Source organism: Hypanus sabinus, chromosome 21, assembly GCF_030144855.1.
Source record: "Hypanus sabinus isolate sHypSab1 chromosome 21, sHypSab1.hap1, whole genome shotgun sequence".
In the NCBI taxonomy this organism is placed as follows: domain Eukaryota; kingdom Metazoa; phylum Chordata; class Chondrichthyes; order Myliobatiformes; family Dasyatidae; genus Hypanus; species Hypanus sabinus.
The window spans coordinates 16,646,213-16,662,696 of NC_082726.1; the positions used below are offsets into that span (position 1 = coordinate 16,646,213).

Sequence of the window (16,484 nt, forward strand, 5' to 3'; positions counted from 1 at the left end):
TTTCTTTGCAAACTTCTGATGCAGAATTTTGTGGTGAGGACGCAAAAAAGCTTTTCTTCTGATGACTCTTCTATGAAGGTCATACTTGTGCAGGTGTTGCTGCACAGTAGAACAGTGCAACACCACTCCAGAGCCTGCTAAATCTTCCTGAAGGTCTTTTGCAGTCAAACAGGGGTTTTGATTTGCTTTCCTAGCAATCCTACAAGTAGTTCTCTCCAAAAGTTTTCTTGGTCTTCCAGACCTCAACCATTCCTGTTAACTGCCATTTCTTTATTACATTACGAACTGAGGAAACTGGCTACCTGAAAACGCTTTGCTATCTTCTTATAGCCTCCTCCTGCTTTGTGGGCATTATTTTTTTTTAATTTTCAGAGTGCTAGGCAGCTGCTTAGAGGAGCCCATGGCTGCTGATTGTTGGGACAAGGTTTGAGGAGTCAGGGTATTTCTAAAGCTTTGAAATTTGCATCACCTGGCCTTTCCTAACGATGACTGTGAACAAGCCATAGCCCTAGCAAGCTAATTAAGGTCTGAGACCTTGGTAAACGTCATCTGACAGCTCAAATCTCTTGGGGGTGCCCAAACTTTTGCATGGTGCTCCTTTTCTTCTCTGTACAAAACAAGAATAATACATTAACCTTGCTTAAAATGTTGAAAAGAATGAGTCATCTTTAACTTTATGACTTTTGGAGATCAGTTCATCTTCTACTCAACTATTCAGAGTAACAGAAATTTTGACCAGAGGTGCCCTAACTTTTGCATGCCACTATATTTCATGTACTCAGTGCAAAGATATAGACTTATGGAACCTGCCAGTGGTATCCTGTACTTTAATCAATTTTACATCTCAAATCCATTCCACAAGAATCAAAAGTATGTTACACAAATTTCCATGATATTGTTTTTGAAACCATTTTTATTTACTTTTTTAAATTCCTTTAATTGAAATGTGGAAGAGAGGTTAAAGTTATTGCAGTAGCTTGCTAAACACCAATTTCAAGTTTGTTAATCTCTTTCATTACAAGCCAGATGAGTGAGGTCTTCAGTTGTCAGAAATTGAACAGCAGCACATTTCGTCCTGATGTGTGAACATAACAAAACTCTATTCATCATTTTTTTTAAAGTTAAGCCATCTACTTGATATCTAAAAATACTTAAAATTTCAGTTTAATAAGAATTATATTGCTGGGCTGGTGGGGTCTGGGCTATATACACACATATTCTGTGTCGAATTTTTTTTATCTATTCCATGTGTGTTTGTTGACTTGTATATGCAAGGACTGGGTATGAAGCCTCGGTGTGTTTCTTTTGGGGGGAGATGGGGGCATGTCTGGACTCTTTTATTCCATAATTGTGTTCTTGATGTGACTGTTGGTAATGTGCTTTAGCACCTTGACCCCAGTAGTAACACTGTCTTATTTGGCTGTATTCATGTATCGTTGAATGATAATTAAACTTGAATTGAATTTACATGAATTGGATTTCATATATGAAAAAGATGTTGATCATTATTATACAGTACTCCATTTCTCACACACAGATTGTAGATGACCTGGATCTAAGGAAAGGGGAGACTGCCTTTTGAAATCGCCAGTGAGATCACTCTGCTACAGAGAGGAAGAATGTGGCCCAGGATTTCTGCATTTTGGATGTGGACTTGGACTAGACTCCCCTCACCCCTCCCCACCAGTCTTTTACTTTTTCTGTATTCTGTGTTTTTCACTCGATCTTTTTCTATTTTTTATGTGCCGGGGAGGACAATTTGGGGGTTGATGTGCCTGTTCCGTTTCTGTTCATTTTTTTGCGCAGGGAGTGAGACTTGGTAGTTAACGATCATGCTGCCTTTCTTTTCTTTCTTGGTTTCATAACCATCTGGAGAAGAAGAATTTCAGAGTTGCATACTTTGATAATAAATTAACCTTTGAATTGTTTACATGTTCACAAGTAACACAATCCTGAGTTGGAAATACCTTGCTTTCAAATACATCAAAATACTTGACCTCCCTACTCAACAGCACCATAAACCTGCAATATCTCAAAATGATCCATTACCACTTCCAAATGACAGTTAAAGATGGAGAATAAATGCTAAGTTTCCCAGTAATGTTTCTAGTCTGTGAATAAAAAATAAACTACCTGGAAGTTATTCATTAAACCAAAATTGCATGTCTGTGTGTTACAGATAGAGAAATCATATCCCAGTTTACAGGCTGCTGAACCATTGCAGTTTGTAGTGGAACTTAAGGTATCATTCACACCTCCAGTGGCATCACGCACAACTGTGGCACCTAAAAATGGGTATAAACACAAGAAATAAGGTGTGATTGTATAAAATATGCAAATAAAACTTTCAAATAGCTACGCAAGCCTAGATCTTTTTTTCGTTCGAAAGACACATTAAAGGTGGCGTGTATGGCAGGTCAATGAATGATAATTTTGCAAAGTTACCATTGATTCCTACTGTGCACAAGACCCAAGTTATCACTGGCAGTACAATTGGCCTTGATATTTAGCATACTCATGTCTTTCTCCCATAACTCACCCTTCACAGAGGGTAATCTGCTGTTGGTTCTGAGGGGAGTGTCAGGTAACATTCAAAGAGTTGTTTGGAAAGGCAAGTTTATTTTTCACGAAAAGTGCACCTTCCTAAATCCAGTTTCCAGTGTTAAGATTTAGCGGGAAGGAACCTACTTAAAAAGGTCAATTTAAATTTACTCTGAAGCACACCTCTATCTGTTGTTTGTATCTATAGCATCAGCTTGGACCATGTTCCTAATGTGGCTTGAATCCGCAAACTGACTTAAATCTGCCAACACTGAACCAAGGCTGAGAACAGATGAAAGGGAGACAATATCAATCTGGACTATGACTTGTAGTTGGGAATTACTTTTTTAAATCTTCATGTAGAATCACAGAAAATGCCAATATTCATAGTCTACAGTACTGAAATTTGAGCTAGCAGCAGGTGATAATGAAGGAGCAGGTCCCCTCCTGGCTATTATATTTCCAGAAAAGTCATGCATTTAATTTTCTGAAGACTTTAATGCTTGTATCCATAATATTTGCTGGCGGCCATGCTCAATGACTTTCCAACTATAGCTGTTAGTTGGGATGGTAACAGTAAAGTCTTTCATCTAATTTGACAATGCATTTACCTCTGCCTAGCATAACATGCAACCCTTTCCATCTCTGCAAATTTGGGACCAAAAGTACTCATCAGTTGTCGCAAAGAAAAAACAATCCATCTCATAATTAAGTTATGACACAAGCATTGTATAATTTTAAAAAATTAAAATAGCCTTGTAATTTAGTGTTTTAAATTCCAATGTACAAAATCTGGGCATGATCTTTTCTCCCATACTTCTCAGCCTACAATTTTCCATTCCTAACATGAATATTTCATGATGACTACTAATGCGGAGTACAAAACGTAGTCATAATGCATTCAGTATGCTTCTCAGTTTCTATATTCTTGTGGTCAAGTTTTAAGCAATTAATATTCAAAAGAAATTGATCTTACCTACACAGACGGCAACAGCAATATAAGTTGAAGAAGTTATGAAGATAGCTAACATTGTTCCTTTAGGGATGGCTACTTGAGGATCCTAAAGCACAATATTTTGAGTCACAAAGCATTGCTTAATCATTTTAAATTATCTTTAATTTTCAAAAGTCATTAGTATTTCATTACTCATTAGGAACACACCTTTAGATCACCTGAGATGTTGGCACCAGCAAGAATACCAGTAGCAGCTGGGAAAAAGATTGCAAAAACAGAGAAGAAACCTTCTCCATCCCTAAAAGATGGTCCAAAATTCTCTGCAAATATGTCAGCTGTACAGGTTTAAGAAAAGTTAAGAAACTTAAGTCCAGTGTTCAACTTTTAAAATTCACCAAAATGTGTTCTTTATAATACAATAAAAGCTTGCCTTGGTAGTTAAAGAAACCTTTGCCTTTTTTCCCAGTATTACTTGGAATAACAGTTCCAATAAAGAAGTTACAAATTCCAACTAGAAGAATTACCAGAAGAATAACTTGAGCCTGTTAAAACAAATGTAGTTGATTAGTTCTGTATTAATGCCAGACTTATTAACACAGCAAACTGAACTGACTAAGGTATCACTTTACCTAAATATTACGACACCATATAAAAAATCTGAAATATCTGAAAACACCTTACCTTGGTTTCCCATTCCATGCCAGCTACAGTTATTCCAAGTAGTATTACTACTGTAATGCAACCTATTATTCGGATATCACTGATTGGATCTACCATGAGTGCATTATTTTCCTGCAAAAAAAAGATTCATTATTGGCAAATAATATTTAGAAGAACATTCCAATATACAGGCAGTCACTGATTTACAAACGTCTGACTTACGGACAACTCGTACTTACGAACCGAGGAAGGAGAACGCTATCCGCCATTTTAAGCCGGATCACGACAGCATCTGCCATTTTAAGTCAGATTGTGACGCCATCCACCATCTTAAGTCATTGTCGTTGTCACTGTGTTGAGTGTTTAACTTTGTATTTGGCTTAAATTTTTCTTAGTAAGATTCACCCTGACCCTGCCCCCCACTCCCACCCGTTCTGGTCGGCTGGTGGCACAGTCAGATCAGCACCGGGCTAGAGAACAGAGGCTCCAGAGTTCGATTTAGTGACAGACCAGTCCCATGCCTGATTGATTATCGATCCAGTGACTCCCATACCATCCGTGCCGGGTTGATGTCGAGCTCGCAACTCAACCTCCCAAGAAAAACACTGCCACCTCCAGCTTAAATTCCCACGCGGAATATTGTAGAGGATCAAATATCCCATTTATCCTGTCTCAGTGCGGTGCAGTTTAGCACCCTGGGAAATCAGTGCGGTGGTCCTTAGGACCTAGCGGACCTCGGAAGACGGCTCAGGTCAGGACCTGTTGCTCGCAGTGTTTCTGCTCCATTGACAGGAAGTGATTGCGATTGAAAATAAAGTGGAAATAATAAAGTGTCTGGAAAGAGGTGAAATGCCATCGGTCATCAGAAAAGTGTTAGGCTACAGTCGGTCAACGATCAGAACAATTTTAAAGGATAACGGATAAAGTGAGAATAATGAAGCATATGAAACGCCCTGCCCCGATGAAAGCTACAATTATTACTAAGCAATGCAGTGGTTTAATTATTGGAATACATATGTCCCTTAAGTGTTTTATATGCATAGAAAGGTAAAATATATACTAAGACAAACATTTGACTAACTGACGCTAAATAATACCGGATGTACTTGTTCCGACTTACATACAAATCCGACTTAAAGACGGACTCAGGAACGGAACTCATACGTAACCCAGGGACTGCCTGTATAAGCAAATGTGGCACTTTTTGTAAATGAGTATTTAAATATGAAATCGGCATTTAGTGTCAAATACAAAACATACATTACCTTCAGAATATCCACCACAGTTTCTGCAAATCCAACGACATACATAGCCACAGCTACAGCATTAGCAAAGGAGAAGATTAAGCCTATCGATCCACCAAATTCTGGTCCCAAACTTCTGGAAATGAGATAGTATGCACCACCTGTTTCAATCGGAATATAATTAATTTAAACTGGAACTAAAATGCCATAACAGACTGCATCTAGGTTATAATCATCTTCCAGTTACATGAGTACATGTCTTCAGTACAGCGAACAGCAGATTCACCAGAACCTTCATCACAAGCAGGTTTTGAGATACCGAGAAAACCAGGACACACAAAGAAATCATGCATCCCATGGAGACCTTGCAATCTCCTCATAATCACCAGGATTGAATCTGAGACAACGAAGCTATATGGCAACCAACTGTTTTATCACTTGAGTTGTATAATTTTTACAAAACAAAAGATTAGAGAAGTTTGATTGAGACTATCAGGATCTTTAAAGGAATAACTTGGGTGTGGAGGCTCTTAATCTAGCCAATGTTGGGCATTGAAACAGCAACATACTTATAAACAGTTAGGCCATTCAGAAAAGTTAGACTATATTTCAAAACAGAGGGTGGCAGAAGTCTGAAACTGCTAATGCTTTCACCAATATCCCTCCCAAAGAAAAGCTAAGAAAGCTAAATAATAATTCAGTCATGGAGATTGATTGGTTTTTGCTAGTCAGGGAATGCAGAGCTATGACGAACTTTCTCAGTGAAATTCAATCTGTACTACACATGGGCATTGATCTTACATCATATTACATCACATAGCACAGAGGCTAAGATACATTCACTGGAACAGACAGAAAACCACAAAGCAAACATCTGGCTGCTGCTTATCAATTACAGTTCAGTGTTCAGTACCATTATTCCCCACCCCTCCCTCCGCTATAATAATCAGCAAACTTCAACACCTGGGCTTCTGTATCTCCCTCAACTTCCTTATTGGGAGACCACAATCAGTCAGGATCAGAAATTATACCTCTTCTTTGCCTGTAATCAACACAGTTGCACCTCAAAAATGGTTTTAGCCATTGTTGCTCTCTCTATACTTACGACAGTATGGCAAAGCACTGCTCAAACGCTATTGATAAATCTGCCAGTGACACCACTGATGTCAGAACAATCTCAAATAGTGATAAGGAGGAATGGAGGAGTGAGAAAGATCGATTGATTCAGCAGTGTTCCAACAATAACCTCACATTCAACAACAGCAAGTACAAATAATTGATTGTGGATTCCAGAAAGGGGAAGTCAGAAGAACACACCAGTCTTCACTGGGAGGTCAGCAGTGGAAAGAGTGAGCAGCTTCAAATACCTGGGCATCAACATATTGGAGGATCCATGCTGGGCCCAACACATTGATGCAATCGTGAAAGCACACAAGCAGCTCTACTTCATTAAGTTTGATTAAAACTCTTACAAATTTCTCTAGTTGTTCAGTATTCTGTCTGGTTGCATACAGTCTTGTATAAAGGCTCCAATGTACAGAATTGCAAGAGGTTGTAGAGGGTTGTGCCCCTCTAATTACTACTATCAGGGAGGTGGTAAAGGAACCCGAAGAGCCATATCAACATCTTCCCCTCCACCAGATTTCTGAAAGGTTTATGAATACTACCTTGTTTTGTTTTGCACTTATTGTAATTTCTGGTCATTTCAAGACATTGCAACATATAGCTGCTGCAAAACAACAAATTTCACATCATACATGTCAGTGTTCATAAATCTAATTCTGATTCTTTAGGATCTCTGTGTTGCTGGAAAGGCCGGCATTGATTACCCATTCCCAATGTCTTCAAGAAGGTGGTGGTGTGCCACCTTCTTTTGCTACTGCATTCTTTGTTTTATTATTGTTCATTGAGATAGAGCATAGAATAGGCTCTTTCGACCCTTCAAGCCACAATGCCCAGCAATCCTTGATTTAATCCAGCCTAATCATGGGACAATTTACAATGGCAATTAAGCAGCAATCCTTGACTAAATCCAGCCTAACTATGGGACAATTTACAATGGCCAATTAACCAGCAATCCTTGACTAAATCCAGCCTAATCATGGGACAATTTACAATGGCCAATTAACCAGCAATCCTTGACTAAATCCAGCCTAATCATGGGACAATTTACAATGGCCAATTAACCAGCAATCCATGATTTAATCCAGCCTAATCATGGGACAATTTAAAACAGCCAATTAACCAGCAATCCTTGATTTAATCCAGCCTAATCACAGGACAATTTACAATGGCCAATTAATCTACCAACCAGTATATCTTTGGACTGTGGGAGGAAACCAGAGCACCTAGAGGAAACCTATGCGATCATGGGGAAAACTCCTTATTGGCAGCAGTGGGAATTCAACCTGGATCATCTGTACTGTAAACTGTTGTGCTAGCATTATGCTACCGTGCACCATGGTACTCATGATACAGATTCCCCACAGTGCTCCTTTCACTTCAAAGATACAGTCAAAATAATGATGAAGGAATAGGAATATATTTCCAAGACAGGATAGTGTGCAACTTGAAGGGAAAGCTGTAAGTAGTGTCTTGTGATCCCATACACCCAAGTCCTTTGTTCTCCTTGGTGATAGAGGTCAGGAATTTGAAAGATGCTGTAGGCCTAGTTAGGTAACTGCACTGCACCTTGTAGATGATACACGTCATAGCCACTCAGCACTGGTAGTAAAAGGATTAAATGTTTATGGTTAATTGATGAATGATGCAAAGGTTCTGCAGTTGCACTGCAGGTGGATAGTCACAGAACCTAAGCAGGCCCTTTGCCACATCAAATATCGACCCAAACTCATCTCCATTTTCCAGCAGCTTCACAAATTTTATGCTGCGTGATTTAAAGCTCAACATATTGCTTGAAAAAAAAAGTATGTTGCCTGTAACTGGATCCTTGACTTCCTCATCATTCAGTGCAGGTCGGAAATAACATCTTCCTGCTGACAAATCAACACAGGTGCACTTTTAAAGATGAGTGCTTACCCTGCTGCTCCACTCGCTCTACATTCATGACTGTGGCTAGGCACAGCTCAAACACATTTATAAACTTGCTTATGATACAACTGTTAGTAGCAGAATCCCAGATAGTCACGAGGAGGCCTAGATGAGTGAGATAATTGGCTGGTTGAGAGGAATCATAACAACAGCCTTGTCAGTAACACCAAGGAATTAATGGTGAACTTCAGGAAGGGGAAAGCAGGAGAACACAGCAGTTATCAACAAGAGGTCTGCAATGGTGAGTCAAGGGTAAGCAGTTTTAAGTTCCTGGCACATCTCTGAAGATCTATTTTGGGCCTAACATATTGATGCAAATATGTAGAAGGTATGTCAGTAGCTATATTCAGGAGTTTGATGAAATTTGGTATGTCTCCAAAGACTCTAGTAAATTTCTGCAGATGTACCAAGGAGAACATGCTGACTGGTTACATCACCATCTGGCACCACTGCACAGGATTGGAAAAAGCTGCAGAGGGTTATAAACTCAGCCAGTTCCATCACAGGCAATAGTCCCTTCACCATCAAGGACACTTTCCAAAGGTGATGCCTCAGGAAGGCGGCATCCATCATCAAGGATCCTCGGCATCCAGGACGACTCTTCTCATTACTACCATCAGGAAGGAGGTATAGAAGCCTGAAGATACACATTTAACATTTTAGAAACAGTCATTAGATTTCTAAAGGTCATTGAACCAATTAACTATTTTATTCTTTTTGCATTTATTTTAGTATATATTGTAACTTACAGTAATTCTTCTGTATTGCATTGTACTGCTGCTAGAAAACAACAGATTTCATGACATACTGTATGTCATTGATCCCAATTCTGAGAAGGCATTATGACTACAGGACTCAAGAGTGTAATTTTGCTTGTGAACAAGATTACTGGGGGGAAAATCCTTAAGGACAGTTTTAAAATTACTTAGAAATGTATGGCTTAATTACAGGGAGTGCAAGGTTTTACAGACATTATCAACGTGAACTGAAATAATATTGAATGCTTAGTAGATTGTGAAAGGAGAGGATCATGTAAGAGAAACTGTAAGAACACATAGGCATTACAGGCCCCCTTCAATTTTTCTCCTCTCACCTTAACTCATGTCCTTTATTTTTAAATATATTTTTTCAGGTCCTTCCCACCCAACAAGCCTGTGCCACCCGATTAAACCCATTGACCAAATAACCTTCCAACCGTACCTCTTTGTGGGAAGAAACCAGGGCACCTGGAGGAAATGTACACGACACAGGGAGAATATACAAACTCCTTACAGATAGCAGCAGGAATTGAACCCAGATTGCTGGTGCTGTAAGAGTGTTATGCTAACCACAACATTGCCTTATTCTTGCGTTGTTCCTTCCCCTGGAAGGAAAGAGTCTGGGTATATTCACCCTATCTATGCCATTTGTGACCTTAAAGTTTCAAGGAATAAAGTCCTAGCTTACCCAACCTCCCCCAATAACTCACACCCTGAAGAGAAGACAACATTATCATGAATCTTCTTTACACTTTTTCCAGATTAATGACGACCTTCTTATGGCAGGGTGACCAAAACTGGACACAATATTCCAAGTGCAGCATCACCAACATCTTGTACAACTCCAAGATAACGTGCCAATGGTCTTACAGCAAACAGCATAGATTTGTGGAATTTGTGTTTAATTAATCTGAATGAACCAAGAGCTGTTCAGGTTGACATGTCTGGTGCAACTTACATAGAAGTTAGCAAGATTTTAGTAGGATCCATACCTAATATTGGTCAATAACTAGGGTAAAGACTTCGGCTTCATCCTAGGTGGCCAAGATACAGGGCTATGGGTGCTTTTGTGCCAGGCAGGCCAACTAAAGCAAGGGTTTGCAGGACCAAAATAACTGTTTGCAAGAGATGCAAAAAACAAATGATTGATAGCCAAGAAGAAATCTGCGGAGTACAGGAAAATCAATGGAGAGGTCAAAAATAGAAAATAAAAGCAGAAGGAAGTTTCAGGCTAAAGAGCTTTCATCAGATCAAGATGGCCAAGATAGTGTCAGCGATCGTTGACAACTTTGCGGACTGCAGAAAATTGGACCAAAATTCCTCTTAAATATACTTCGTTTGAATTACCTTCACTGCAATCTGGAGCATGCAACTTTCCTCCAAACAATGGACTTTTAAATTTCCTCAACAATCTTCAGATCTCATGATCGACTGAAGTACCCAGACCAGTCAGACAAGGCGCCTTTAAGGCTCATCACTATGGCCAAAAGCATGGCAAAGTGAGGTGGTATGTGTTTTATGGTTAATTCTTGCTGGTGCTCTGACATGACAGTTCTGTTGAACTCATTATGCCCCAACTCTGAACACTCAATGGTCAAATGCCATCCATTTTACTTACCCCAGTCCTGACTGCAGTGTATAAACCACCAACCGCCAATTGTAGCCATGTAGTTACAATGCTGCATGATGCTGTCTCCAAACAAGAAACAGCCCATCCCAATGCATTTCAAATTACAGTTAGAGACTTCAACCATGTTTGAAGAAAACCCTGCCCAATTATCACTAGCATACAACTTGTAGTACCAGAGGGCCCAACATACTAGACCCTTGCTATACTAAGATAAGGAATGCCTATCGTTCCTTGACCAGAATGCATTTTGGTAAATCAGATGACCTCGCTATCCTCCTCCTACCTGCATACAGGCAGAGCCTAAAAAGCAAGGATCCAGAGATTATGACAACTAAGAGGTGGTCACGAGAGGCAGAGGAGCGATTACAAAGCTGCTTTGAGTTGGTGGACTGGGCCATATTCAAGTACACATCTAGATCTAAATAAATACACCATGGTTAAACAGACATTACTAAAACAGTTGTAGATGAGTATGGTCCCACTAAATCATTCAGAGTCTTCCCTGATCAGAAGTCCTGCATAAACCATGAGATCCAAAATTTGCTGAGGGCCAGATCAGAGGCAATCAAGTCTGGTGACCAAGAAAGCTACAAGAGGTGTGGGTGTGATATCAGGGAAGCCATCGAACAGCCAAAGCAGAGATTCCACACCAAACTTGAAACAACAGGGAAGCTTAACAGCTCGACTGCTATCACCTCTTATAAAGTTAAATCGAGCACTGTGTGAGACAGCAGAGCTTTGTTTCCAGATGAATTCAATGCCTTCTATGCTTGCTAGTTCTGTCAGAACATGGAAAACCCATCACGAACTCCCACATCCCCCAGTGATCCTATGATCTCAGTCTCTGAAGCTGACATGCGAGCTCCCTTCAGGAGGGTGAATCCATGCATCTGGACTGGATGGAGTACCTGACCATGTACTAAAGACCTGAGCTGACCAACTAGCTGGTGTGTTCACTGAGATCTTCAATCTCCTGCTTTAGCAGTGCGTGGTCCCCACCTGCTTTAATCAGGCTTCCATTATACCAGTGCCCTAGAAGTGCATGGTGATCTACCTCAATGACTATCGCCCAGCAGCACTTACATCCACAGTGCAGAAGTGTTTTGAGAGGTTGGTGATGAAACATATCAGCTCCTGCCTGAGAGACAACTTGGATCCACTCCAATTTGCAGATACCATCTCATTAGCTCGTCACTCAATTCTGGAATATCTGGAGAGCAAAGACGCATACATCGGGATGCGCTTTATTATTACAGCTCAGCATTCAATACCATAATTTCCTCAAAACTAATCAATAGTCTTCAAGATCTTGGCTTCAATACCTCCTTGTGCAATTGGATCCTGGGTTTTCTTACTTGTAGATCCCAGTCAGTTTGGCTTGGCAAAAACATCTCCCCAATCTCCATCAACATAACTGCACCAAAGGGGTGTGTTATGTTACTTCTGTTTAAACATACCGTGGGTTAACAGTAAAGAATCATATTCTGGAAGAATTAGAGAACTTTTATTTACAGTAATAAACAAACACATCTTAACTCGGCCACATGCTGGAATATTCTGGCAATCCCGCGCATGCTCAGTGCTCTGTCCAATCATGTACTAGCACATCACTGCACATGATATCACATCTTCCTTTCCTTAAAAAGAAAAACTATTAACAACATTAATCAAAACACATCTATATTAGATAACCGAAACTCTGAAGTTGGCTCTTTAAAGTCTTTGCAATTCTTTCTTAACACCGCTTCCTCCTCTGTTTGGACCATGTATGATCTGGTCTGTGTCCATGTGTTGATTTTATCTTGTATCATCACTTTATCTCCTTGTCCTTCAGACAAACGTCTCCTTAAATCAGTCAATTCACATTCCACTTCCATTTGTAATGAAATTCAAATCTTCTTTTTTTCATCTAATTCATTAATTAACTGTGTAATCTCTTTTTTATGCTGAGGCTTCATCATTTCAATAATACTTCTCAATTCCTTCACTTGTGCTTTCACTTCTTCCTTATACTGTGCCCACTGTGAGCATTCTTGCTCTAGACGGTGATGAAACTGAATTTCATATTCTTTCAGTGCCCCTCCTCAGATTGCAAGACCCTGCAGCGGATAGTGAGGTCAGCTGAGATCATCAGGGGTCTCTCTTCCCGCCATTACACTTAGACCACACGATGCATCCGCAAACGGCATTATGACGGACCCCACGCACCCCTCATACAAACTCTTCTCCCTTCTGCCATCTGGGAAAAGGCTCTGAAGCATTCAGGCTCTCACGACCAGACTATGTAACAGTTCCTTCCCCCAAGCCGTCAGACTCCTCAATACCCAGAGTCTGGACTGACATCAGATTACTGCCCTCTACTGTGCTTATTGTCTTGTGTATTACATATTGTAATGCCTACACTGTTTTGTGCACTTTATTCAGTCCTGGGTAGGTCTGTAGTCTAGTGTCATTTTTTGTGTTGTTTTAGGTAGTTCAGTGTAGTTTTTGTATTGTTTCATGTAGCACCATGATCCTGAAAAACATCTCATTTTTACTGTGTACTGTACTGGCAGTTACGCTCAAAATGACAATAAAAAGTGACTTGACTTGACATTATTGCTTGCATTGAAGCACCCTCCACCTGCCATTGCTTTTTCATATCGTCAACTGCCTCCTGTCTGGTCGTCTCAGACACTGCTTTTATATTCTCCAGGTCAGCATTAGCCTCCATGAGCTGGACCTGCAGCTGAGTTACGTCACCTTCTGCCAACTGTAATGCAACATTCTGTTGCTTCCGCTCTGCGTCACAATCCAAGACTAAAACTCTTTTCACCAAATTAAGTCTTTCACAGGCAGAGAAACCCAGAATTGACTGTACATTTTTTGGCACGACCACAATTAAAGGCATATGCACAATATTTTTGTGTGATACCTTTGCCACACATGTTCCTTTAACTGGAATGACTGCACCTGAATACCCCAGTCACTTTTATATTTGTCTGATGTAACTTTGGTCTTGGCTTTATAGCATTAAATTTGGATTCTGCAAGAACATTTACTTGCACTCCAGTATTCAGTTTAAATAGAATATTGTTTTGATTCACTTGAAACAGAATAGTCCAGCTATTCTTACTTTATTCTCACAAAGCACATCTATATTAAATTCCTCACATTCATCTTCAAGCACAGCACTTATTTGTTTCATTTTATTTTCCTTCTTTTTACTTTTACAACAGCATGAAAAATGATTAATCTTACCACAGCCATTGCAAATTTTGCCATATGTGGGACACTGATTTGGACGATGTTCCCACACACAGCATTCACATGACTTTTTTCCTTTCAAATGCTGTCTTGCTCTGTCTGTTTTGTTGACATATTATTATATTTCTTGATATATTTGCACTTTTTTTTTGCAGCGTTTACATGGCGGTTTTCGACAAGAAGCTCTTCAGCCTACAACGTCACGGTCTCAGAAGCTTTGCACAGCGCCAAAGCTTTTTTGAAATTTAAATCTTGCTCTCTCAGCAGCCTTTCTCTCACAGCATCATCTCGAATGCCACAAACAAGTCTATCTTTAACGAGAGAGTCCATGAGCAATCCAAACTCGCATGTTCTACAACATTTTCTTAACTCAGTAACATACTGATCAATCGTTTCAACAGCTCTCTGTGCACATGAAGAATTTATATCGCTCATACGTTAAATTACACTTCGGTATACAAAATAATTCCAATCTGTCCATTATTGATTTTAAATTGAAATTATCTCCAACTTCAAAGACAAAATTATTATATACCTCTACTGCATTATTCCCGAATACATGTAGCAAAAGCGCAGTTTTGGTTTTTTTCCCTCGATTTTTCTTCATAATCGATCGCTGGTAAGTACAGTTCAAACTGTTGCTTGAATATCCTCCAATTCTCAGCTACATTGCCAGTCAGCTGAAGTTTTGGTGGGGGTCATAAACCTTCCACTTTACCATTTACAGTTTGAACTTTTTTTGATTATGTTCAATTCTCTGGTATTATTCTTCCAGACATTTCTGACACCATGTTAAGTTACCTCTATTTAAACGAACCATGGGTTAACAGTAAAGAATCATATTCTGGAAGAATTAGAGAACTTTTATTTACAGTAATAAACAGGTCTTAACTCAGCCACGTGCTGGAACATTCTGGTAATTCCACGCATGCTCAGTGCTCTGTCCAATCATGTACTGGCACATCATTGCACGTGATATCACCACAAGGTGTGTGCTTAGACCCCTGCTCTATTTGCTTCATATCTATAAGTGCGTGGCCAAGTAAAGCTCCAATGCCAACTCAAGTTTTCTGATGACACCACTGTTCTGGGCCAAATCAAAAGTGGTGATGAGTTAGCATACAGGAAGGAGACTGAGTTATGACACCAGTTACCCAAATTTTCAAAGTCAGTAAGACAAAGGAACTGGTTATAGACTTTTGAAGAGAGAAGCAAGAGGTCCAAGAGTCAGTCCTCAGAGGATCAGAGGTGCAGAGGGTTAGCAAATTTAAGTTCATAGGTGTTACTATTTCAAAGGACGTGTCGTGGACTCAGGACTTATGTGCAACTGCAAAGAAAGTACGGCACCAATGCCTTTGAATGGAAAATCCTACAAAAGGTAGTGGATTTGGCCTAGTACATCATGGATAAAGCCTGCACAACCATTTAGTACATCTACATGAATCATAGGAAAGTAGCATTCATCAGGGATCCTTGCCATCCAGGTCATGCTCTCTCCTCATTGCTGCCATCAGGTAGAAGGTACAAGAGCCTCAGGACTCGCACCATGAAGTTCAAGAACAGTTACTACCCCTCAACCATCAGGGTCTTGAATAAAAGAGGATAGCTATACTCAGTTGCCTCATCATTGAAATTTTCCTTCAACCGATCTCACATTAAGGACTCATTATTTCATATTCTCATTATTTATTGCTATTCATTTATAGTTATATTTACAGTTTGTTGTCTTCTGCACTCTGGTTGATCTTTCATTGATCCTGTTATAGTTAGTATTTTATAAGTTTGCTGAATCTGCTCACAAGAATATGAATCTCAGAATTGTATATATCACCATATATGTACTTTGATAATAAAATTTACCTTGAACTTTGGGGGAAAAAAAAGGAAATAAGTTACAGAGCAAGTGGTTGAAGGAATGGTCCAGACACAGGGAATACGTTACGGTGACACCTGGATAGTACTTAGAAGGTGATTATGCTTGTCTAGATTATATTAACGAGAGATTATATAGATTATTGTCTAGATTATATTATATCCAGGTGACACCTGGATAGTACTTAGAAGGTGATTATGCTTGTCTAGATTATACCCAGCATATCAGGCTGTACTAATGGACAGAAAAACTGGCCAATAATCTCAGATGGTAGATTTACACATTGACAGCCAGTTCTGATAAACAGAAAGAACCAGTTACACAAAACTGAAAAATTAATACCAAGTCCAGAGGACTGCAACAAGCCAAGTCACATTTTAAGATGCTGTTCTGCTGTTCCTCAAGCTTTGGTTGGGACCTGTAACAAAGATCAGAGTGTGGGATGGAGAATTAAAATGGCAGACAACTGGAAACTGTAGTTTACTCCTGCTGACTGAGCACAGTGATTGACAAGGCAATCACCCAA

The 16,484-nt window shown here is 39.6% G+C and overlaps 1 protein-coding gene across 3 annotated transcripts in view; it reads right to left on the reverse strand.

The window, feature by feature from the left end:
• The window catches only part of slc12a1 (solute carrier family 12 member 1), a 157,041-nt gene that overhangs the window by 95,431 nt on the left and 45,126 nt on the right, over positions 1-16,484 (reverse strand). For all 3 annotated transcript variants that reach the window (XM_059946047.1, XM_059946045.1, XM_059946046.1), the window contains 6 exons: positions 5,422-5,561; positions 4,178-4,288; positions 3,927-4,038; positions 3,704-3,831; positions 3,518-3,602; positions 2,134-2,285 (listed from right to left, as the gene is read on the reverse strand). In XM_059946047.1, the coding sequence (XP_059802030.1) occupies positions 2,134-2,285; positions 3,518-3,602; positions 3,704-3,831; positions 3,927-4,038; positions 4,178-4,288; positions 5,422-5,561 (728 nt within the window). The remainder of the gene's footprint in view (positions 1-2,133; positions 2,286-3,517; positions 3,603-3,703; positions 3,832-3,926; positions 4,039-4,177; positions 4,289-5,421; positions 5,562-16,484) is intronic.